The 23,359-nt window shown below is 46.1% G+C and overlaps 1 protein-coding gene and 1 long non-coding RNA gene across 2 annotated transcripts in view; both read left to right on the top strand.

The window, feature by feature from the left end:
• LOC134803554 (bromodomain and WD repeat-containing protein 3) overlaps positions 1 to 23,013 on the top strand; it is a 63,492-nt gene extending 40,479 nt beyond the window's left edge. The window contains exons 30-45 of the mRNA XM_063776353.1: positions 5,328 to 5,479; positions 10,896 to 11,040; positions 12,157 to 12,914; positions 12,991 to 13,116; positions 13,193 to 13,318; positions 13,395 to 13,588; positions 15,056 to 15,164; positions 15,232 to 15,318; positions 15,386 to 15,472; positions 15,540 to 15,626; positions 16,181 to 16,293; positions 17,025 to 17,174; positions 17,842 to 17,914; positions 18,793 to 18,939; positions 19,421 to 19,553; positions 20,809 to 23,013. Of these exons, the coding sequence (XP_063632423.1) occupies positions 5,328 to 5,479; positions 10,896 to 11,040; positions 12,157 to 12,914; positions 12,991 to 13,116; positions 13,193 to 13,318; positions 13,395 to 13,588; positions 15,056 to 15,164; positions 15,232 to 15,318; positions 15,386 to 15,472; positions 15,540 to 15,626; positions 16,181 to 16,293; positions 17,025 to 17,174; positions 17,842 to 17,914; positions 18,793 to 18,939; positions 19,421 to 19,553; positions 20,809 to 20,903 (2,582 nt within the window). The 3' untranslated portion in view covers positions 20,904 to 23,013. The remainder of the gene's footprint in view (positions 1 to 5,327; positions 5,480 to 10,895; positions 11,041 to 12,156; positions 12,915 to 12,990; positions 13,117 to 13,192; positions 13,319 to 13,394; positions 13,589 to 15,055; positions 15,165 to 15,231; positions 15,319 to 15,385; positions 15,473 to 15,539; positions 15,627 to 16,180; positions 16,294 to 17,024; positions 17,175 to 17,841; positions 17,915 to 18,792; positions 18,940 to 19,420; positions 19,554 to 20,808) is intronic.
• LOC134803468 (uncharacterized) lies at positions 13,603 to 14,859 on the top strand. Its single transcript, XR_010145979.1, has 3 exons — positions 13,603 to 13,734; positions 14,358 to 14,441; positions 14,722 to 14,859. It is a non-coding gene; the product is annotated as an uncharacterized LOC134803468 (long non-coding RNA).
• Positions 23,014 to 23,359: the final 346 nt, after the last annotated feature.

Genomic DNA, 23,359 nt, shown 5'->3' with positions numbered 1-23,359 from the left:
AGTTGCCCTGTAAGCTGTAGACATCAGGACCCGCGTGCTGCAGGAGCTGACGGGCTCCACCGACGCCGGGCCCTTCCGCGAGCCCGTGTCGCTGGAACAAGTGCCAGGTGAGTCATGTACTAGTTGCCCTGTAAGCTGTAGACATCAGGACCCGCGTGCTGCAGGAGCTGACGGGCTCCACCGACGCCGGGCCCTTCCGCGAGCCCGTGTCGCTGGAACAAGTGCCAGGTGAGTCATGTACTAGTTGCCCTGTAAGCTGTAGACATCAGGACCCGCGTGCTGCAGGAGCTGACGGGCTCCACCGACGCCGGGCCCTTCCGCGAGCCCGTGTCGCTGGAACAAGTGCCAGGTGAGTCATGTACTAGTTGCCCTGTAAGCTGTAGACATCAGGACCCGCGTGCTGCAGGAGCTGACGGGCTCCACCGACGCCGGGCCCTTCCGCGAGCCCGTGTCGCTGGAACAAGTGCCAGGTGAGTCATGTACTAGTTGCCCTGTAAGCTGTAGACATCAGGACCCGCGTGCTGCAGGAGCTGACGGGCTCCACCGACGCCGGGCCCTTCCGCGAGCCCGTGTCGCTGGAACAAGTGCCAGGTGAGTCATGTACTAGTTGCCCTGTAAGCTGTAGACATCAGGACCCGCGTGCTGCAGGAGCTGACGGGCTCCACCGACGCCGGGCCCTTCCGCGAGCCCGTGTCGCTGGAACAAGTGCCAGGTGAGTCATGTACTAGTTGCCCTGTAAGCTGTAGACATCAGGACCCGCGTGCTGCAGGAGCTGTCGGGCTCCACCGACGCCGGGCCCTTCCGCGAGCCCGTGTCGCTGGAACAAGTGCCAGGTGAGTCATGTACTAGTTGCCCTGTAAGCTGTAGACATGAGGACCCGCGTGCTGCAGGAGCTGACGGGCTCCACCGACGCCGGGCCCTTCCGCGAGCCCGTGTCGCTGGAACAAGTGCCAGGCGAGTCATGTACTAGTTGCCCTGTAAGCTGTAGACATCAGGACCCGCGTGCTGCAGGAGCTGACGGGCTCCACCGACGCCGGGCCCTTCCGCGAGCCCGTGTCGCTGGAACAAGTGCCAGGCGAGTCATGTACTAGTTGCCCTGTAAGCTGTAGACATCAGGACCCGCGTGCTGCAGGAGCTGACGGGCTCCACCGACGCCGGGCCCTTCCGCGAGCCCGTGTCGCTGGAACAAGTGCCAGGTGAGTCATGTACTAGTTGCCCTGTAAGCTGTAGACATCAGGACCCGCGTGCTGCAGGAGCTGACGGGCTCCACCGACGCCGGGCCCTTCCGCGAGCCCGTGTCGCTGGAACAAGTGCCAGGTGAGTCATGTACTAGTTGCCCTGTAAGCTGTAGACATCAGGACCCGCGTGCTGCAGGAGCTGACGGGCTCCACCGACGCCGGGCCCTTCCGCGAGCCCGTGTCGCTGGAACAAGTGCCAGGTGAGTCATGTACTAGTTGCCCTGTAAGCTGTAGACATCAGGACCCGCGTGCTGCAGGAGCTGACGGGCTCCACCGACGCCGGGCCCTTCCGCGAGCCCGTGTCGCTGGAACAAGTGCCAGGTGAGTCATGTACTAGTTGCCCTGTAAGCTGTAGACATGAGGACCCGCGTGCTGCAGGAGCTGACGGGCTCCACCGACGCCGGGCCCTTCCGCGAGCCCGTGTCGCTGGAACAAGTGCCAGGTGAGTCATGTACTAGTTGCCCTGTAAGCTGTAGACATCAGGACCCGCGTGCTGCAGGAGCTGACGGGCTCCACCGACGCCGGGCCCTTCCGCGAGCCCGTGTCGCTGGAACAAGTGCCAGGTGAGTCATGTACTAGTTGCCCTGTAAGCTGTAGACATCAGGACCCGCGTGCTGCAGGAGCTGACGGGCTCCACCGACGCCGGGCCCTTCCGCGAGCCCGTGTCGCTGGAACAAGTGCCAGGTGAGTCATGTACTAGTTGCCCTGTAAGCTGTAGACATGAGGACCCGCGTGCTGCAGGAGCTGACGGGCTCCACCGACGCCGGGCCCTTCCGCGAGCCCGTGTCGCTGGAACAAGTGCCAGGTGAGTCATGTACTAGTTGCCCTGTAAGCTGTAGACATCAGGACCCGCGTGCTGCAGGAGCTGACGGGCTCCACCGACGCCGGGCCCTTCCGCGAGCCCGTGTCGCTGGAACAAGTGCCAGGTGAGTCATGTACTAGTTGCCCTGTAAGCTGTAGACATGAGGACCCGCGTGCTGCAGGAGCTGACGGGCTCCACCGACGCCGGGCCCTTCCGCGAGCCCGTGTCGCTGGAACAAGTGCCAGGTGAGTCATGTACTAGTTGCCCTGTAAGCTGTAGACATCAGGACCCGCGTGCTGCAGGAGCTGACGGGCTCCACCGACGCCGGGCCCTTCCGCGAGCCCGTGTCGCTGGAACAAGTGCCAGGTGAGTCATGTACTAGTTGCCCTGTAAGCTGTAGACATCAGGACCCGCGTGCTGCAGGAGCTGACGGGCTCCACCGACGCCGGGCCCTTCCGCGAGCCCGTGTCGCTGGAACAAGTGCCAGGTGAGTCATGTACTAGTTGCCCTGTAAGCTGTAGACATCAGGACCCGCGTGCTGCAGGAGCTGACGGGCTCCACCGACGCCGGGCCCTTCCGCGAGCCCGTGTCGCTGGAACAAGTGCCAGGTGAGTCATGTACTAGTTGCCCTGTAAGCTGTAGACATGAGGACCCGCGTGCTGCAGGAGCTGACGGGCTCCACCGACGCCGGGCCCTTCCGCGAGCCCGTGTCGCTGGAACAAGTGCCAGGTGAGTCATGTACTAGTTGCCCTGTAAGCTGTAGACATCAGGACCCGCGTGCTGCAGGAGCTGACGGGCTCCACCGACGCCGGGCCCTTCCGCGAGCCCGTGTCGCTGGAACAAGTGCCAGGTGAGTCATGTACTAGTTGCCCTGTAAGCTGTAGACATGAGGACCCGCGTGCTGCAGGAGCTGACGGGCTCCACCGACGCCGGGCCCTTCCGCGAGCCCGTGTCGCTGGAACAAGTGCCAGGTGAGTCATGTACTAGTTGCCCTGTAAGCTGTAGACATCAGGACCCGCGTGCTGCAGGAGCTGACGGGCTCCACCGACGCCGGGCCCTTCCGCGAGCCCGTGTCGCTGGAACAAGTGCCAGGTGAGTCATGTACTAGTTGCCCTGCAAGCTGTAGACATCAGGACCCGCGTGCTGCAGGAGCTGACGGGCTCCACCGACGCCGGGCCCTTCCGCGAGCCCGTGTCGCTGGAACAAGTGCCAGGTGAGTCATGTACTAGTTGCCCTGCAAGCTGTAGACATCAGGACCCGCGTGCTGCAGGAGCTGACGGGCTCCACCGACGCCGGGCCCTTCCGCGAGCCCGTGTCGCTGGAACAAGTGCCAGGTGAGCCATGTACTAGTTGCCCTGTAAGCTGTAGACATCAGGACCCGCGTGCTGCAGGAGCTGACGGGCTCCACCGACGCCGGGCCCTTCCGCGAGCCCGTGTCGCTGGAACAAGTGCCAGGTGAGTCATGTACTAGTTGCCCTGTAAGCTGTAGACATCAGGACCCGCGTGCTGCAGGAGCTGACGGGCTCCACCGACGCCGGGCCCTTCCGCGAGCCCGTGTCGCTGGAACAAGTGCCAGGTGAGTCATGTACTAGTTGCCCTGTAAGCTGTAGACATCAGGACCCGCGTGCTGCAGGAGCTGACGGGCTCCACCGACGCCGGGCCCTTCCGCGAGCCCGTGTCGCTGGAACAAGTGCCAGGTGAGTCATGTACTAGTTGCCCTGCAAGCTGTAGACATCAGGACCCGCGTGCTGCAGGAGCTGACGGGCTCCACCGACGCCGGGCCCTTCCGCGAGCCCGTGTCGCTGGAACAAGTGCCAGGTGAGTCATGTACTAGTTGCCCTGTAAGCTGTAGACATCAGGACCCGCGTGCTGCAGGAGCTGACGGGCTCCACCGACGCCGGGCCCTTCCGCGAGCCCGTGTCGCTGGAACAAGTGCCAGGTGAGTCATGTACTAGTTGCCCTGTAAGCTGTAGACATCAGGACCCGCGTGCTGCAGGAGCTGACGGGCTCCACCGACGCCGGGCCCTTCCGCGAGCCCGTGTCGCTGGAACAAGTGCCAGGTGAGTCATGTACTAGTTGCCCTGTAAGCTGTAGACATCAGGACCCGCGTGCTGCAGGAGCTGACGGGCTCCACCGACGCCGGGCCCTTCCGCGAGCCCGTGTCGCTGGAACAAGTGCCAGGTGAGTCATGTACTAGTTGCCCTGTAAGCTGTAGACTTGAGATGCCCCGAATAGTGAATTTGGCCGAATACCGAATATTCGGCCCCTCTCGGCCGAATACCGAATATTCAGCATGACATGCGACAATATTGAGTCACAATTATTATGAAAACTGTTCTACAACAAAGCACAGTGTTTGCTAAGATATATTTTTATATTGAACAGAATGAATGAATGTAGTTAAGAGTCAATCAAACCAGACCCATGATAAAAATAAAATATTTTGTAATCAACAAATGCTCAAAATCGTGCCTACGTAATTAACTATTTTCCAAGAATACGTTTTAAATATTACATAACTTTTTGGTTTTTTTTTGTGTAATTTTTCTTTTTAGGTAGGTGCAACAGATATTCGGTATTCGGCTGAATAGTAGGCAACATTCGGCCGGATACCGAATATTCGGCAAAGTGGCTGAATACCGAATAGTCGCCGAATATTCGTGGCATTTCTGCTGTAGACCTCTGAAGTCTCAGAACCGCCATCAATCCTTTGACCGCTAAAAACGTCAAATGAAGCTGTTTAAATAAGTTGCTAAGTTACCAATACCAATCGTTTATTATCATATTTGACAGTTATATATGTATATTGTACCGTTACCTAGTTTGCGTTTGTAACAGCGCCATCTTTGGTGATATTAGGACATCAAACTATATCGGCTCGAACAGATGCGCGCGGCTACAGCCCAATATCAAACTTCGCGCATTCCGACAAGGCACGTCAGGGATGTTGCGAATTTATTTTAAATACAGTATAATACCCTATTAATAAATCGGATAGAAATATAAAAAGTAGGTGAGTTTACCGTGACGTCACCATGTAAAGTTTCACATAAATTCCATATTAGCAAATCGTTTTGACAGTTCTAAAAAAGTAACTGATTTGACTAGTAGTAAAATACCCTATTATGATGTGTGTTTAAAAATAACAGCAATTTTATGTTTTTCTTATAATTATCTGGTGCTTTATTTCGTGCACGGTGTGAAATAATGTATTTTAAGTAGAGGAAACATCCCATTATCGTACCTGCTCATGTAAACTTCCATCTTATGCCCTTGTATTATTCCAGATTACCTAACCATAGTGAAGAACCCCATGGACCTTGGCACCATATCACAGAAGTTGGCTGCCGGCCGGTACTCCCGCCCGGCACAAGTGCACCGCGACCTCGCGCTCGTGTTCCACAACAGCAGGCTGTACAACACCAACAAGCGGAGCAGGGTCAGTACCTACTAGGCAATGCAATAACCGGCCAGTCTTCATAACCGGTTTCGGTTACGGTTATGCCCGAAAAATAACCGAATATCGGTTATAATCGGTTACGCTCATTTTCAACAAAAATGATAATTTTACAATGAAGTAATTAAAAATATACGAAAATAAAGGTACAGTATTGGGTATTTCATAAATAAAGGGAAGTAAATTTGGTATATTTTCATTATTAAAGTACAGGAATGACAAAAATTATAGTCACAGACGTCACAGCCAAAAAAGACAGGATTTTGTAGTCATTAGATGATAGAAACAAAGAATTTAAGTCATAAATAAATAACCGAAAGTAACCGTAACCGGTTATTCCATTTTCCAATATTCGGTTATGAAATTTTGTCAAAATATTCGGTTATAACCGATTTGCATTCCTCAGTACCTACATGTACTAGTTATTTGTAGTATAGTGTTTGTTAACTTGTGTAGTTAACAGCGCCATCTATGTGACCTCTTACATACTTTATCGAGCCCTAGAAGGTTTATCGATCTACAGTTCGTTTTTAGGGTTCCGTACCCAAAGGGTAAAACGGGACCCTATTACTAAGACTTCGCTGTCCGTCCGTCCGTCCGTCCGTCCGTCCGTCCGTCCGTCCGTCCGTCTGTCACCAGGCTGTATCTCACGAACCGTGATAGCTAGACAGTTGAAATTTTCACAGATGATGTATTTCTGTTGCCGCTATAACAACAAATACTAAAAACAGAATAAAATAAAGATTTAAATGGGGCTCCCATACAACAAACGTGATTTTCGACCAAAGTTAAGCAACGTCGGGAGTGGTCAGTATTTGGATGGGTGACCGTTTTTTTTTTTTCTTTTTTTTTCTTTTTTTTTTGCATTATGGTACGGAACCCTTCGTGCGCGAGTCCGACTCGCACTTGTTTTAGCATTAGAAAGAACTTGAAAGAAGGTAAGCGATCTTGACATGTCTTTTAATTGAAAAACGCTTTTTAAAAATCAGTATCTATTACTTATGAAAGCAGAAGAATATAAATGATCGTATTAGATTCATAATTGTTACATATTTGCCGTGACTTATTTTTTAAATGTGTTTCTCAATTAAAAGACACTTCAAGATTGTTTACCTTATTTCTAATGCTAAAAAAACGAACTATAGTGTTAAGGAATCTGTGGACCTATAGACTGTATTTTTAGGTATTTAAATAAAAGTAAACCTACCGTCAAATGGCTCCTTAAGCCAGTTGAAGGTAGATGAAAAAATTACATGATCAAATAATGTAGGTTGAATAGAATAGTTTAGAGTTTATTCGTGACAAAAAATAAAAAAATTAAACAACAAATAACACAATAACACGGTTACGAAATGGTCCCGACTCAGCAGGTGCTATCCTGGCTAGGCTAGCGCTGGTCTTCCGTCGGGGCCATGATCTTTTACATCTAAATTATAAAAAACCGGGCAAGTGCGAGTAGGACTCGCGTTTCTAGGGTTCCGTACATAAGTCCGACTCACGCTTGATTGCACATTTCTAATAGGTTTTCCTGTCATCTATAGGTAAAGAACTATTTTGAGTATTTTTTTCAAAATTATAGACCCAGTAGTTTCGGAGATAAAGGGTAATGGTAATTTTTTGGCTACTTTCTTAAATAACTTCGAACCTATGTATTTTAAAATTATAAAAAAAATATGTCCATCTTTGGGTCACTTCACACAATTCAACCTAATTGGCCCAGTAGTTTCCGAGAAAATAGGCTGTGACAGACGGACAGACAGACAGACGCACGAGTGATCCTATAAGGGTTCCGTTTTTTTCCTTTTGAGGTACGGAACCCTAAAAAGAACACATTATGACTACAATAACGTTATACAATATAAATTTAAAATTAAAGATTAAAATGAGTGGCGGTTGTGGAAGAGACTAGTTGACGCTAGATGTCCACTACGAAAATAATAGTCGTTTACAAAACATAACTAATGTATGGAGTGAGCACTGAGCACTCTATGTTTACTTAATTCTCTATGGTAGTAGTCGAAATATATATATAAGACCCCCCCCCCCAATAAATGACGTAATTTATGAATAGCCCCTTAATACATTTTGGGTTGTGTATGGGAGTGATGCATAACTGCTTCCAGTATAAAAACCTAGGAATAGGGAGTACCTATTCAAGTATTACTGCAATGTTCTGCCGCCAGAGTGCAGCACTAATTTGTTTAGTAAACCATAGAGTAACTTATAAATACTAGGCCTTAAACAGTTTATTGACAAGTTTTCACTATGACATTGATGCACCAAGGCGGTTTGTTTACAGGTGGCCTACCGCGAAACGCGAAAAATGAAATTTCTTTATCTGCCTCTCTATCGATCGAATAAGCAAGAGTGATAGTGAGGCAGAAACCGAACTTTCGATTGTCGTGTTTCACGGTAGGCCATGTGATTGACCCAGTGACGCATGATGGATGAGTCATTGATGATGTCAATGAGGTTTGTTTACTGTATGTGCTAGTAGTGCCACCTACGCAGAGCTTTGCCTAATATTCCCTATTATTAAAGTTATTTGGGGACAGTGGGGATGACCGTTCTTTCGTTGCTTCTACCTCTGGCGTTTATACACGTACTTACTCCACTTAGGGCCACTAGTTTACACCATTTACTAACCCGGGGTTAACCGGTGAAACTAAGGGCCACTTACACCATTCATTAACCCGGGGTTAACCGGTTAAACCTGGAGTTACCATGGTTACCAGTACAATTTGACACTGGGTTAACAGTTTAACCGGTTAATGCCGGGTTAGTGGGATCTGTGCAAGTGGCGCTTAAGAGTTACATTGGTTACCAGTACAATTTGACACTGGGTTAACGGTTTAACCACTTAACCCTGGGTCAGTGGGATGGTCCAAGCGGCGCTTACAGAAAGTCGGTATAGCAGCGAAGCTCGTCCTTTCTGACTTAGCCTGAGCGTCCCTATGACCAAAGAGAATAGAGTGTATAGATAGTTACCAACTAAATAACTAATATCGGATGGAAGACAAATATAAAAACTCAAAAATGCGCGTTTTCCCAGAGATAAGACCTAGCTAGATCGATTTTTCTGCCCCGAATCCATATACCAAATTTCATTGAAATCGTTCAAGATCCCCGAAATATATATATATATAAGAATTGCTAGTTTAAAGGTATTCGATTTTGACTCAGCGATACAAAGAAAATCTTAAGTCAAAAAGAAAAATCGCTCGAAAAGATAGCCTTGCCTTTGGCCTCCTTTCGAGTAGATGGCGTAGATTTTTGACATTAAACAAATTGTCACATATCAGTGAAAGAATAAGGATTAAAGTCAAATGGCGTTCTAATAGTATTAATCTTCTGTCGAAAGATGGCGGTAAATTTACTGTGGAGTGTGGCTACATAATTTACTTCGACAATCCGCCTCTATTTCGTATTCTCTTTGCTATGATGGTCTTCGCAAACAAAAAAATTATATGCCGGTCTTTTTTTTTTAATTATAAACTGATCGGCGATTGGCTCTAATCACACCCGATGGAAAGTGAAGACAGAGCCTAAGATGGAGCTCACCGGTTCAGTAATAGCCTATTCACTCTAGCTTTAAAGAGACCGAGGTCATATTTCTCAGAATACATAGATGACAGGAGCGCATTCCATTCCTTAGCCGTCCTTCACAAAAAAGACGACCCACCACCACAATAATAACCTTACATTTCCTGACTGATCAGGAGAAATTTGTACTGATAACAGTGTTAACACAAGCGGACATTTTGTTATTTAAATCCATATGTCGGCGGCCGATCGTAAGATCAGGCATATCGTGAAATTCCTAGGCATATCGTGAAACGTGAAAATGTTTGACTCGTTCCCTGAGTCGACGGAGCCCCGCGGGGCTCCTATTTCTGAGCAGTTTGCCCTTCGGCCATCTGAAGCAACCTAACGAACCTATCTTACCTATATATTGGTTTAATGTGACTATCCTCAAAACAATACACAGGAAAATCTTACGATCGGCCGCCGACATATATAAAATCACCCGTTCGTATTGCTCTTGAGTGCATACTTAGCACATTTACATAAGTGTCGCTTAACTTCAAACTCGGGTAAATTCATTCGACCCTCTTAGGAAATATCTACCTTATTACCTTTTCTTAATATCAAAATCGCATAATCTGACATAGATTTACCCGAGTTTGGAGTTAAGCTACTCATAAGTAATACTCACTGTGTATACAATGCATGTTTGTATAAAGTGATCAAATGTGTGTAAATACTTATACAGTGTGGAAAGATAAGTCGGGCCCTGGAGGGAAACTACCTTAAATCCTTAAGCTGGCTCATTTTAAGAAGACATTCCTTTATTTTTAAAAAGAAACAAAACTGCATTCAAAGATTTTCTAAAACTCGCTTGCCTCGCCCGGGACTCGAACCGACTAAAAATTAAAAAAAAATACACACTCGCAATTTTATTCTACTCGTCAATACAGTTAATGTTAATGATAACATTTCTCCAAGAAACATTAGGTCTTACACTCGTCTATCGTATTAAATATCCATAAAATCTAATATTTAGTACTCAAGATTTTTTTAGACAAGCCAAATTGAAGAAAAAAAAGAAAAACCTTTTAATGCAGTTTTGTTTCTTTTTAAAATAAAGGAATGTCTCCTTTAAGTAAAATGAGCCAGCTTAAGGATTTAAGGTAGTTTCCCTCCAGGGCCCAACTTATCTTTCCACACTGTATATTGCACGTTGATGTGTGTTCGTGTGTTGCACCGCTTGCTCGTCCAGGACACGAGTCAGGTACGACAACATTAATTCGGTTTATGGCTCGGTTACTTAGAGCATTTAATAATCAGAGTCGCCTTTAAGAGCTTACCCCTTTGCCGAAAACTTGTGCAAACTTTCGTATGGACTGACGTTTATCTGACATGGCTATTTGTACGTTACGTTCAAATCATGTACAAATAGCCATACATTAGACGTGCCCCTCCCCTGCAAAAATCGGCAGACTGTTTTGTACCGAAAATGACAGCCAAGGCGTCTCCAGTTACTATAGTTCGTTTTTTAGCATTAGAAATAAGGTAAACAATCTTGATGTGTCTTTTAATGGAAAAACACGTTTTAAAAATAAGTCACGGCAAATATGTAACAATTATGAACCTAATACAATAATTTATATTCTTCTGCTTTCATAAATAATATTTACTGATTTAAAAAAAGCGTTTTGCAATTACAAGACGTGTCAAGATCCCTTACCTTCTTTCTAATGCTAAAAACACGATCTATAAATGTGACGTTCCACGGCAAAACCACGCGCTTACGTCGCATAGTACCGCAATAATATTGGAGCGGCGTTAATAATAGCGGAAGTCACAAATGCTCTAAGATTCACTACTTCTCGTGCAGATCTACTCAATGACGGTCCGCTTATCCGCGCTGTTCGCTGCGCTGTGGGAAGCCCACGTGCCCGCCGCCGCCGCCGCCTCCGCTTCCGGCTCCGCTACGCGCGTGACGCGCCGCGCGCGCCGCAAGCGCATACAATCACACGCAGGTATTACGAACGGATCCCTTTGTTTGATACACATATTTAATTACACAAACAAATTCGAAATTTAAGGTAAAAACAATGAAATTATGTCGCGGTAGACCCAGACCCGTTTGTGTAATTAAATATATAATTATTGAAAGCCATAATGTAATGATTGCCAGATTATCATTAGTCATAATTCTGAAACCGTTATCTTTTGAGGATTTTTGTATGGTTATCCTACAGATAACCTAACTGTTAGGTTTGTATTATGGCAATCCTGAAAAGTTAAGCGTTTCTGAGATAAACCAAATTATGACTGACAAAATGCGGACACATACATTATGACTTGAAACTTTATGGGAGAGAGACACATTTCGAATCATTCGGTAGCCAGCCGCTCTGCAAGTCAGCATAAAAGAAACACAAACATTTTATTTAATAGCTTAAGTTTGAGCCGAAAAAAGCATCTGAGAATATGTAAATTATAGTTCCATTATATTTGCCGCGCGTATTATATAGTTCTCCGTCACCTCCATATTTTACGTTAGAACTTTTTTTGGATCTGTAAGTGATTTTCACCTCGCTAATTTAGGTAGTCTAGTAGTAGTCCTTTTTGCGAGCTTTGAGAAAGATTGGTCACATGTAAGTTGGAAATTGTATGAGCATTTTTCGTCAGTGGCGACACTTATGACATCTGGTGTCAAGCAGCGGTACTGATAATTCCACTACTTGATGTTAGATGTCGACTACGAAATAACTCGCGTTATGGTAAGATAACTGATGTATGGAGTTACCACGTTACCACTCTTTCTTTACTTACGAGTATATTTCTCTATGCTACAACAAACGTACCGTGTTAACTAAATATTAAATATTATTATAAGGACATTCTTACACAAATTGACTAAGTCCCACAGTAAGCTCAAGAAAGTTTGTGTTGTGTGTACTCAACAACGATAAATAAAATACAAATACTTAAATACATAGAAAACATCCATGACTTAGGAACAAATATCTGTGGTCTTCACACAAATAAATGCCCTTACCGGGATTCGAACCCAGGACCATTGGATTCACAGGCAGGGTAACTACCCACTAGGCCAGACCGGTCGTCATATTTTGATTGAATGTTTACAGAAAGCATGAACGGCGACATCGTGTCCCAACCGCCGTCTCCTGCCCGGCCCGACCTCGAGCTGAACTCGGACAGCTCCTCGTCGGAGCCCCTCGCCGCGCTGGCGCAGGCGCGCCTGCAGCACCCGGACTCCTCTGACAGCGATGTGCCCCTCCGGGCACACAGGAAAGGTGAGATACTGCCCGCTGACAGTAGGATAGGTGACAACATGAACGGCGACATCGTCTCCCAGCCGCCATCTCCCGCCCGGCCCGACCTCGAGCTGAACTCGGACAGCTCCTCGTCGGAGCCCCTCGCCGCGCTGGCGCAGGCGCGCCTGCAGCACCCGGACTCCTCTGACAGCGATGTGCCCCTCCGGGCACACAGGAAAGGTGAGATACTGCCCGCTGACAGTAGGATAAGTGACAACATGAACGGCGACATCGTCTCCCAGCCGCCATCTCCCGCCCGGCCCGACCTCGAGCTGAACTCGGACAGCTCCTCGTCGGAGCCCCTCGCCGCGCTGGCGCAGGCGCGCCTGCAGCACCCGGACTCCTCTGACAGCGATGTGCCCCTCCGGGCACACAGGAAAGGTGAGATACTGCCCGCTGACAGTAGGATAAGTGACAACATGAACGGCGACATCGTCTCCCAGCCGCCATCTCCCGCCCGGCCCGACCTCGAGCTGAACTCGGACAGCTCCTCGTCGGAGCCCCTCGCCGCGCTGGCGCAGGCGCGCCTGCAGCACCCGGACTCCTCTGACAGCGATGTGCCCCTCCGGGCACACAGGAAAGGTTGAGATACTGCCCGCTGACAGTAGGATAAGTGACAACATGAACGGCGACATCGTCTCCCAGCCGCCATCTCCCGCCCGGCCCGACCTCGAGCTGAACTCGGACAGCTCCTCGTCGGAGCCCCTCACCGCGCTGGCGCAGGCGCGCCTGCAGCACCCGGACTCCTCTGACAGCGATGTGCCCCTCCGGGCACACAGGAAAGGTTGAGATACTGCCCGCTGACAGTAGGATAAGTGACAACATGAACGGCGACATCGTCTCCCAGCCGCCATCTCCCGCCCGGCCCGACCTCGAGCTGAACTCGGACAGCTCCTCGTCGGATCCCCTCGCCGCGCTGGCGCAGGCGCGCCTGCAGCACCCGGACTCCTCTGACAGCGATGTGCCCCTCCGGGCACACAGGAAAGGTTGAGATACTGCCCGCTGACAGTAGGATAAGTGACAACATGAACGGCGACATCGTCTCCCAGCCGCCATCTCCCGCCCGGCCCGACCTCGAGCTGAACTCGGACAGCTCCTCGTCGGAGCCCCTCGCCGCGCTGGCGCAGGCGCGCCTGCAGCACCCGGACTCCTCTGACAGCGATGTGCCCCTCCGGGCGCACAGGAAAGGTGAGATACTGCCCGTTGACAATAGGACAGGTGACGGCATGAACGGCGACATCGTGTCCGAACCGCCATCTCCCGCCCGGCCCGACCTCGAGCTGAACTCGGACAGTTCCTCGTCGGAGCCCCTCGCCGCGCTGGCGCAGGCGCGCCTGCAGCACCCGGACTCCTCTGACAGCGACGTGCCTCTCCGGGCGCACAGGAAAGGTGAGATACCGCCTGGTGACAGTCATAAATACAGCAACAATAGGGGGTATTACTAATATTACTACAATGCTCTGCCACAGAGTAAATAATAGTACTAGGTACAGAAGGTTCACTCTAACGAAACGCATCTATTACGACAGATATGACCGCTAGGTGGCGCAAGCGCGAGCAGGCGTCCGTTCCGTAGCGGTGCGCGGCAACTAGTACTGCTAGACACCAAAATTGGTGCGGGCCGCATGTACTTGTAGCGGCGGGACGAAATCGCGGAGTGAGCCACGCCTGGTTCTGCCGACAGAGTGCAGCACTAGCACCTATCGTAAAATTCGTAAATCATAGAGTAACTTATACATACTGTGCCTTTAACTGTTGACAAATTTTCACATATAATAAAATATGACATTGATGCTTCATTTACAAAGCTCCTATTTGGAAACGCGAAAATCGAAATTTAGTAATCTGCCTCTTTATCGCTCGAATAAGCAAGAATGATAGAGAGGATAGATAACGAAAAATCGATTTTCGAGTTTCGCGGTATACCCCCGATTGTGATGCATAAATACAACAACCAATATAATACTATTATGATATGTTATATATGTGACAACGTTAATGTATTTTTGTAGGTAAAGGAGTGGGCAAGAAGACGAAGATAGCGAACGGTCACGTGCCGACCGCCTCACCGGTGCCCGGGCCCGCGTATGAGAGAGGTACATACCTTATTTATTGTAGTATTTCAAAGCTTCCCCTGACCCTGCCTTTGTAGCCGATGGTCCTGGCTTCGAATCCCGGTGAGGGCATTTATTTGTGTGATGAACACAAATATTTGTTCCTGTGTCATGGATGTCTTCTATGTATATAAGTATGTATGTATATCGTCGCCTAGCAGCAAACTTTCCTTTGGTTGGGGGCTACATAGGTCGGTCTGTGTAAGATGTCTCCTAATATTTATTATGTTATTTTCTTGTTACACGTATGAATTGTTTTCAGACACCTACATACCATCCCCCAACGGATTATCTTCATCGTCCACGGAGCAGATAGAAGTGGAACAGTTGTCGATACCGGCCGACGACGCATCGTTAACGTACGACGACGACTCACCCGCACATGAACCGAGTCCAGAGGTGAGCTGTCATTATCTATATACTTACCATCCCCCAATGGTTTGCCTTCATCGTCCACGGAACAGATAGAAGTGGAACAGTTGTCGATACCGGCCGACGACGCGTCGTTAACTTACGACGACGATTCACCCGCACATGAACCGAGTCCAGAGGTGAGCTATCATTATCAATACTTTATACTTACCATGCCCTAACAGTTTATCATCGTCCACGGAGCAGATCGAAGTGGAACAGTTGTCGATACCGGCCGACGACGCGTCGTTAACGTACGACGACGATTCACCCGCACATGAACCTAGTCCAGAGGTGAGCTGTCATCATCTATACTCTATACATACCATTCCCTAATGGTCTATCATCGTCCACGGAACAGATCGAAGTGGAACAGTTGTCGATACCGGCCGGCGACGCGTCGTTAACGTACGACGACGATTCACCCGCTCATGAACCTAGTCCAGAGGTGAGCTGTCATCATCTTTACTCTAGACTTCCCATCCCCTAATGGTTTATCATCGTCCACGGAGCAGATAGAAGTGGAACAGTTGTCGATACCGGCCGACGACGCGTCGTTAACGTACGACGACGATTCACCCGCACATGAACCTAGTCCAGAGGTGAGCTGTCATCATCTATACTCTATACTTACCATCCCCTAATGGTTTATCATCGTCCATGGAACAGATAGAAGTGGAACAGTTGTCGATACCGGCCGACGACGCGTCGTTAACTTACGACGACGATTCACCCGCACGTGAACCGAGTCCAGAGGTGAGCTGTCATCATCTATACTCTATACTTACCATCCCCTAACGGTTCATCATCGTCCACGGAGATCATCGTCCACGGAGCAGATCGAAGTGGAACAGTTGTCGATACCGGCCGACGACGCGTCGTTAACGTACGACGACGATTCACACGGACATGAACCTAGTCCAGAGGTGAGCTGTCATCATCTATACTCTATACTTACCATCCCCTAATGGTTTATCATCGTCCACGGAGCAGATCGAAGTGGAACAGTTGTCGATACCGGCCGACGACGCGTCGTTAACGTACGACGACGATTCACCCGCACATTAACCGAGTCCAGAGGTGAGCTATGATTAATATTTTAGTTAAAACACATAAGACGAGTGACTCTATAGACTTCGCGATCGGCATTTTGAAAAATATAATTTACTTGAGAAAAGATAATTTAGCATGTTAATCTATATTATTGTATGATTTTTTTATCTTTATTGCACAAAAGAAAAACGTATCGTACAGAAGGCGGATTTAATGCCAAAAGCATTCTCTACCAGTCAACCTTATCATGTCCCCAGTTCCGTCCGTCTGCGCGGCGCAAGCGAGCGCGGGGCTCCGACAGCGCGCCGTCCCCGCCGCGCCGCCACCGGCACCGGCACCGACACCGACACCGGGAGAAGCTGCCCAAGCGGTATGTATACTATACTCTGGCAAACACACTTTGTCAGTAGAAAAAGGCGCGAAATTCAAATTTTCTATGGAAAAACAAGCCGTCGAGCCTACATTTTTGAAATTTGCCGCATTTTTCTACTGACTGAAATGGCATGCCAACTATATCTACTATAGTCTGTGCGGAAAGAGAAGAGTCGTGGGATGTAATGGGCTCCATACATTTCACGACTCTTCTCTTTCCGCACAGACTCTACCGTTATTCATAAACAAACCCCGGTATCGATGCTTCAATTCATTGCGAAGTAAAGTTTGCAAAACTATCTAGCGTAGGGAACCCTAACTTCAGCGTCGGTGCCTAACTTCGCCCGTGTACAATATTTTTATCAAGAAATAGATGACCATTGACTTAACTGCGTGAAAATATAGATATGCTTTCGAGGCAGTGGTACAAATAAAAACATAGTTAAATATGTTCACTATTCATAATAAAGTATTTGAATGTATTTAAAATAAATTGCTTTACACCATGCAAGAAATAAAGCACTAGAAGATTAATAGAGACCCGTAGACATCAGTTATTTTTAGACACAATTTCTATTTTAAAACCCGTATAAAACTATAAAGAGTAGGTCATTTTGATCGTGACGTCACATTCTAGTGTTTCGTATAAATTCCATAGTAGCAAATCGTTTTGACAGTTCGAAAAAGGAAACTGATTTGACTAGTATACTTCACTTACTACTATTACAGGACACGAGAGAGATTCACAGACGGATCTTCGCAGTCCAGCTCGTCAAATTCAGAGCACACACCAGAGAGAGACGGACAGCGTCGCTACGAATCTGACCATTCGTACCACCCGCGCTGCTCTAGCGACGACGAACCCCTTCAGCGGTACAGGTATGGCAATCTTTTGGATGGTATCGCATCTGTATCAATATCAGGCGTGGCTCACTCCGCGATTTCGTCGCTTTGCTACAGGTAGGTAAAAGTACATCCGTTCCACACCAATTTTGGTGGCTAGCCATAGCCGCGCGTGACGCTGTCGCCACCTAGCGGCCATATCTGTCCTGATCGTAACAGACGCGTTTTGTTAGAGAGTGAGTCTTCTGTACCTAGTAGGTACTATTATTTATTTATTCTGTGCCAATATCTTAATCCAATCACAGAATAAATAATACTACCGTACAGAAAGGACACTTCATACAAAACCGGAGTTTGACAGCGATTCAGGGACGAATCATGCTGTCCCTTTCTAATGTATGGCACCTTTCGGCTATTTGGGGTTGTCAAAATTCAAGTGATTATCTTATCTGTGGTCGTGCACACATTGGTGCGTTAACATCACGCGATCCGCCCGCCCGCCGAGGGTTCCGTAGTTTTTAGTATTTGTTGTTAAGCGGCAATAGAAATACATCATCTGGGAAAATTTCGACTTACTAGCTATCACGGTTCATGAGATACCGCCTGCTGACAGACAGACGGACAGTGAAGTCTTACTAATAGGGTCCCGTTTTTACCCTTTGGGTACGGAACTCTAAAAATGAAGTTAATGTTATTGTTACAGAGAAAGGCAAGAAAACGACGCGTCACAAGGAGAACACTCGGGCACGAGTAGATCGAGGCCTTCGCACAGTCGGGTGGGTCTTCTTACAATCAAACTATATAGGGTAATTCGCCAGTAACTGGCCACCCCAAACCAAAAATCAATTCTATTCACCTATAAATAGAATTCATTTTAGTATAAGGTGGCCAGTTATTGAAACCTTATGCTAAAATGAACATTGTTTATAGGTGAATAGAATTCATTTTTAGTTTAGGGTGGCCATTTACTGGCGAATTACCCTATTATTTTTTTGACAAATAACATAGTAGTTTATACAATCATGATATAATGGAGAGCTTGTCAGTCGAGTACCGTGTTAAGGCCACGAAGCTCGCGGAGTGGCCTTATTGGGTACGAAATTGAAAAGCTTGATTATATCTATAGTTCTTTAATTAAAAAACGTGTCTTTAACTTACCGATTCCAGAAGTACGTTCCGTTTTTGGTAAACGTTTTGGTGAACGAATCCGAGTAACCACTTACAACGCCATGCTTAAACACTGCAACCTTAAAGACTGCACCATCGTCGAAGCAAATAAACTCCTATTTAATTTTTTACAATCACTTAACTATGCCGAGACAGAAGATATTTTAGTTAAAATAATTTAGGTTTATTTTTCATGTTTTGCCATAGAAATGTATATCTTTTTCTTACTTATAAGTATGTTATAAGTTTTCATTTTAAGTCTGTTATATTATATTAAAAACATACCTAAGATATTACTGGACTTGATTGTGTAACTAAGATCTCTTATTTAAACTGTAACTGGTTCCCCGCGATACAGGCGTAGCCTAGTGCGGAGACCCCTGCCATACTCTGTTATGTGTTCTTTTGATAATAAATTTATTCCTAATTTATTCCTATTCCTATTCCTATCACTTTTGTATACAATAACTTATGTAACTTTTTGTAGAGAGGTGGTGTGAAGCTACGAATCCGCAGACCGGCGGTATACAACGAGGACAGCGAGGAGGACTCGGCGGCCGCCATCAGCAAGCGGGCGCCGCACCACTCGCGCGCCGCGCCGCATCACCAGCGGAGGAGGCACCACGCGGCGCAGGTAATGCCCTTACCGGGATTCGAACCCAGGACATTAGCTGCCTATGAATGCAGGGTCACTATCGACTAAGCCAGACAGGGGGCCGATTTTTGAATTTCGAGCGCTCGATTTCGTCACTCGAAAATCGGTGGAAAACGGCGAAATGCAAATTTTTGAAATACGAGCGATAGAAATTTGGAATCGAATGGTATTGACCACTCGTTTTCAATTCTATTAGTAGAATTGAACGAAATACACGAAATTGAGCGGTCGAAATTCAAAAATCGGCCCTCTGGTCGTTTGAGTAAAATCGAAAAGTAAAATCATATAGTTTTGATCAGATAAATCGGAGCGGCCAAGGTGCCCACATATCTGAACACGCCTCTATTGCCAAGGCGTCAGAGGGCGTGTTCAGATATTTTTGAGCACCTCGGCCGCTCCAATATATCTGATGGTGACTTAAATATTAGCAACAGGGTATAACCAATAAGTGTAATTGCAGAGTGCAGCGACCGAGGCCGCTATGGAGGCCGGGGCGCTGCTGCTGCGGCGCTCGGCCGGCGGCGCGCCCGCCATCGCCGACCACGACTACCTCCACTCCACCGGCCAGCCCCACGACCACCACAACGGCCACGGTACGTACCCACCACACCAGTCTATAAAACAAATATCTGGGAGACTGAGCTTTGCTCGAAAAAGTACGTACCCACCACATCCACAGTCTATTAAACAAATATCTGAGAGACCGGAAAACATATAAAAACTCAAAAATACGAGTTTTCCCAGAGATAACACCTAGCTAGATCGATTTATCGCCCCCGAAAACCCCCAATAGCAAATTTCATCGAAACAGCAAGAGCCGTTTCCGAGATCCCCGAAATATACATATATAAATTATAGTTAAGTAAACACATAAATATAATACATACACACATAAACATATATAAATACATAATGTTAATGATAATAAATATTAGAATTCAAGACTAGGAATTAAGTCCCCCACACTACCTAGTAAATAAAATCTTAAATATTAAAGATTGTAACTAGGTTTAAGAAATTGTAATGCTATTTTTTTTTTTTTTGAAATAAACATTTAATTCTTAAAAAATAATTCTCTTCTTTTTAAATAAACAAAGAATTGCTCGTTTAAAGGTATTAGATAGATAGATACGGTCATTCGACGAAGCCGTCTAGACAGGGCAATCGCGCGGGGTACGAGAGGCGAGGTTCGGGTCGCGCACCCGAGCTGCATACATCGCCATTGTTAGTAGCTCGGTACTACTAACAGGGCTAACGTGTCTTATTGGAAATGTTTGTAATTTTTGGGCAGTTGTGTAGAAGACATATAGGTACTTGTAGCCACGCCTAACTGTACTATATACTTTTACGACATGTCGTGGTGTCAACAACAATCTGAACACAGACAATTAGTGTATTGACGACCGGTCTGGCCTAGTGAGTAGTGACCCTGCCTATAAAGCCGATGGTCCCGGGTTCGAATCCCACTAAGGCCATATATTTGAGTGATGACACAGATATTTGTTCCCGAATCATGGTTGCTTTTCTATGTATTTAAGTATTTATGAAATGAAAATATTTATTTTCAGGCAACTATTGGCCCATAGATAAATACCTTAAAACTAGCATACATATTATTACAAAATATATCTTAAAACTAAAAAACACAATTATGGCTGCGATGCAGTTCGCAACCCCGCAGTGTCAGGGAGCCGGCCGCGGAACCGCCGGTACTTGACACCCTTATATATACCTTTATATATCATATATCGTTGTCTGAGTGCCCACAACACAAGCCTTCTTGAGCTTACCGTGGGGCTTAGTCAATCTGTGTACAAATGTCCCATAATATTTATTCTTTACCTACAGCATCAAGCTCCCGGGCGGAGGCCCCGGTGTCCATCTCGTCGCGAGGCCGCGTCCGCAAGCTTACCGCCAAGGCCAGAGGCCTACTGCGAGAGTAAACACCACACGAACTTGCACAGTATGTAATATGAACATTTGAGGAGTTGGTTGGCCTGGAAGAATGTACAAGTTGCGGAATGTTTCTTAAATGTTGGGAAAGTTCTCCGAAATTTCCGGAAATCTTGAGGGAAAAAAAAACAACGTACAGATGTAAGGTAATTTGCCAGTAACTGGCCACTTTTAGTAACTCGCCACCCCGAACCAAAAATTAATTCCATTCACCTATAAATAGAATTCATTTTAATATAAGGTGGCCAGTTATTGAAACCTTATACTAAAATAAACTGATTTATTTCATTGACAGTAAAAAGACAAATATAGTTATTTACGATACAAGTGCGGAAAAAAGGAAATTCGAAACGAGTGGCGATTTAAACAATCCCTAGTGTTTTAAATCGACACGAGTTGCGAATTACATATTCGCACGTGTATCGTACAACGTTTTACAGTACATATGGCCCTTTAAACTTCTAACATACGCACGTTGCTATTTTACGCACTAGTGCGGGAAAATAGGACCATATGTACTGTAAAATAACTTATGAACTAAAACATCTATGAATAATACTAAATTAAAACGAACAACCCTAAAAATATCTAAAATAAAACAATGAATATAAAAACTACTGAAAGATACTAAAATGAATTCTGTTTATAGGTGAATATAATTCATTTTTAGTTTAGGGCGGCCAGTTACTAGCGAATTACCCTAGTGCATAATTATTCTCCACCGTATTTTCACGGAAACGTACGAACGTGTCTTGTTATCTCAGTCAGTCTCGGTACAAAAAGTACTGAGTTTGACTGAAGTAGCAGGACAAATACGAACGTCTCCGAGAAAATACGATGGAAAACAATCATGCACTACATCTGTATATCTATAAGAATATGTATGGTTCGAACCGCGCTCAGCTGTTGGCTGCCTTTTCAATATACTGACATTATGTACAGCCGCCATCAGATATATCGGAGCGACCAAGGCGCTCACAAATATCTGAACACGTCTCTATTATCAAGGCGCTAAAGTGTGTGTTCAGATATTTTTGAACACCTCGGCCGCTCTGAGAACTGAGCTGTATTTGTTACACATATATATTTTTTATAAATGATCTCAAGCGACAACACTACATTTTATCTTGGGTACCTCGTAACGCCCACAATATAAGAATAACGAAACAAATGAAATTCGACTTTATTTGGTTTAGATAAGGTTCTATTTCCAGAGAAGTAGTGTAGGCCCACAATATAAGAACAACGAAACGAATGAAATTCGACTTTATTTGGTTTATAAAAGGTTCTAATTCCATAGAATCAGGGATGTTGCGAATATTCGCATCCGCAACCGCGGAACTTCCGCATTATTTTCAAATTCCGCATCCGCATAAAATCGATGCGTAGCTTATGCGGATGCGGATGTCGAACAAGTCGGTACAGGAACGTGTTAGCGGCGGCGTAAGTGCTATGTAATTTCGTCATTACCTATAACGAAATCGTCTAGATCCAGAAAAGTCGGACAAGTTACTGTTTATTAAATATAACACCTATATTCTTGCTCAAGTACTAAAGGTTTCGTTTTATTTAAAATAAAAATTACTAAAATGTCATATTTGACGTTTTTTAATTACCTAATCATGACATCCGTATCCGCGGATGTGAGCCTTTAAATATCCGCATCCGCGGATGTCAAAAAATCTGCATCCGCAACATCCCTGGTACATTGTAATGCACTTTGGGCCTTACGAGGATTTACGTTAAACTATAGGAGTAATGGAAACAGCATAATTTTAAGAACTCGCGTCCAATCAGTGTGATAAATTAAGTATACATAAGCTAGTTTATTTTGTATGTGACTTGTCTGTCCGTCTGTCTAACCACGTACGATTTTATCTAATTAAATAATTGGAATATTTCACATACATTTTTTGTGCAAGTCTAATAAGAACAAAACTAGATACATGTATTTTATATGTTTCTAAAACTTATAGGGTAATTCGCCAGTAACTGGCCACCGGCCAATAACTGGCCACCCTAAACTAAAAATGAATTCTATTTCACCTATAAACAGAATTAATTTTAGTATAAGGTTTCTATAACTGGCCACCCTCCAATAACTAGCCACGTTATACTAAAATGAATTATTTTTATAGGTGAATAGAATTCCTTTTTTGTTTAGGGTGGCCAGTTCCTGGCGAATTACCCTATGTATTTATTTCTATAAGTTCAGTCCACTTGCATCCACTGCCCACAAATATAACTTGTAAAAAATTATGCCTAGCATGAAGAACTTACGTTATCTGCCTCTTTATTACTCTTGCATATGCGAGCGATAGAGAGGCAGATAAAGAAATATTGGTTTTTTTTCGCGGGACTTATATATTTAATAAAGAAAAAATCGACTCTTGACAATATTCTCATATTACTACAATGGAAATATTTATGGCGTTACTGGCCTGAA

This window comes from Cydia splendana, chromosome 26, assembly GCF_910591565.1.
Source record: "Cydia splendana chromosome 26, ilCydSple1.2, whole genome shotgun sequence".
NCBI classification, from domain to species: domain Eukaryota; kingdom Metazoa; phylum Arthropoda; class Insecta; order Lepidoptera; family Tortricidae; genus Cydia; species Cydia splendana.
Note: the sequence above shows the minus strand (reverse complement) of the source record. Positions and strands in the feature narration are given on the sequence as shown.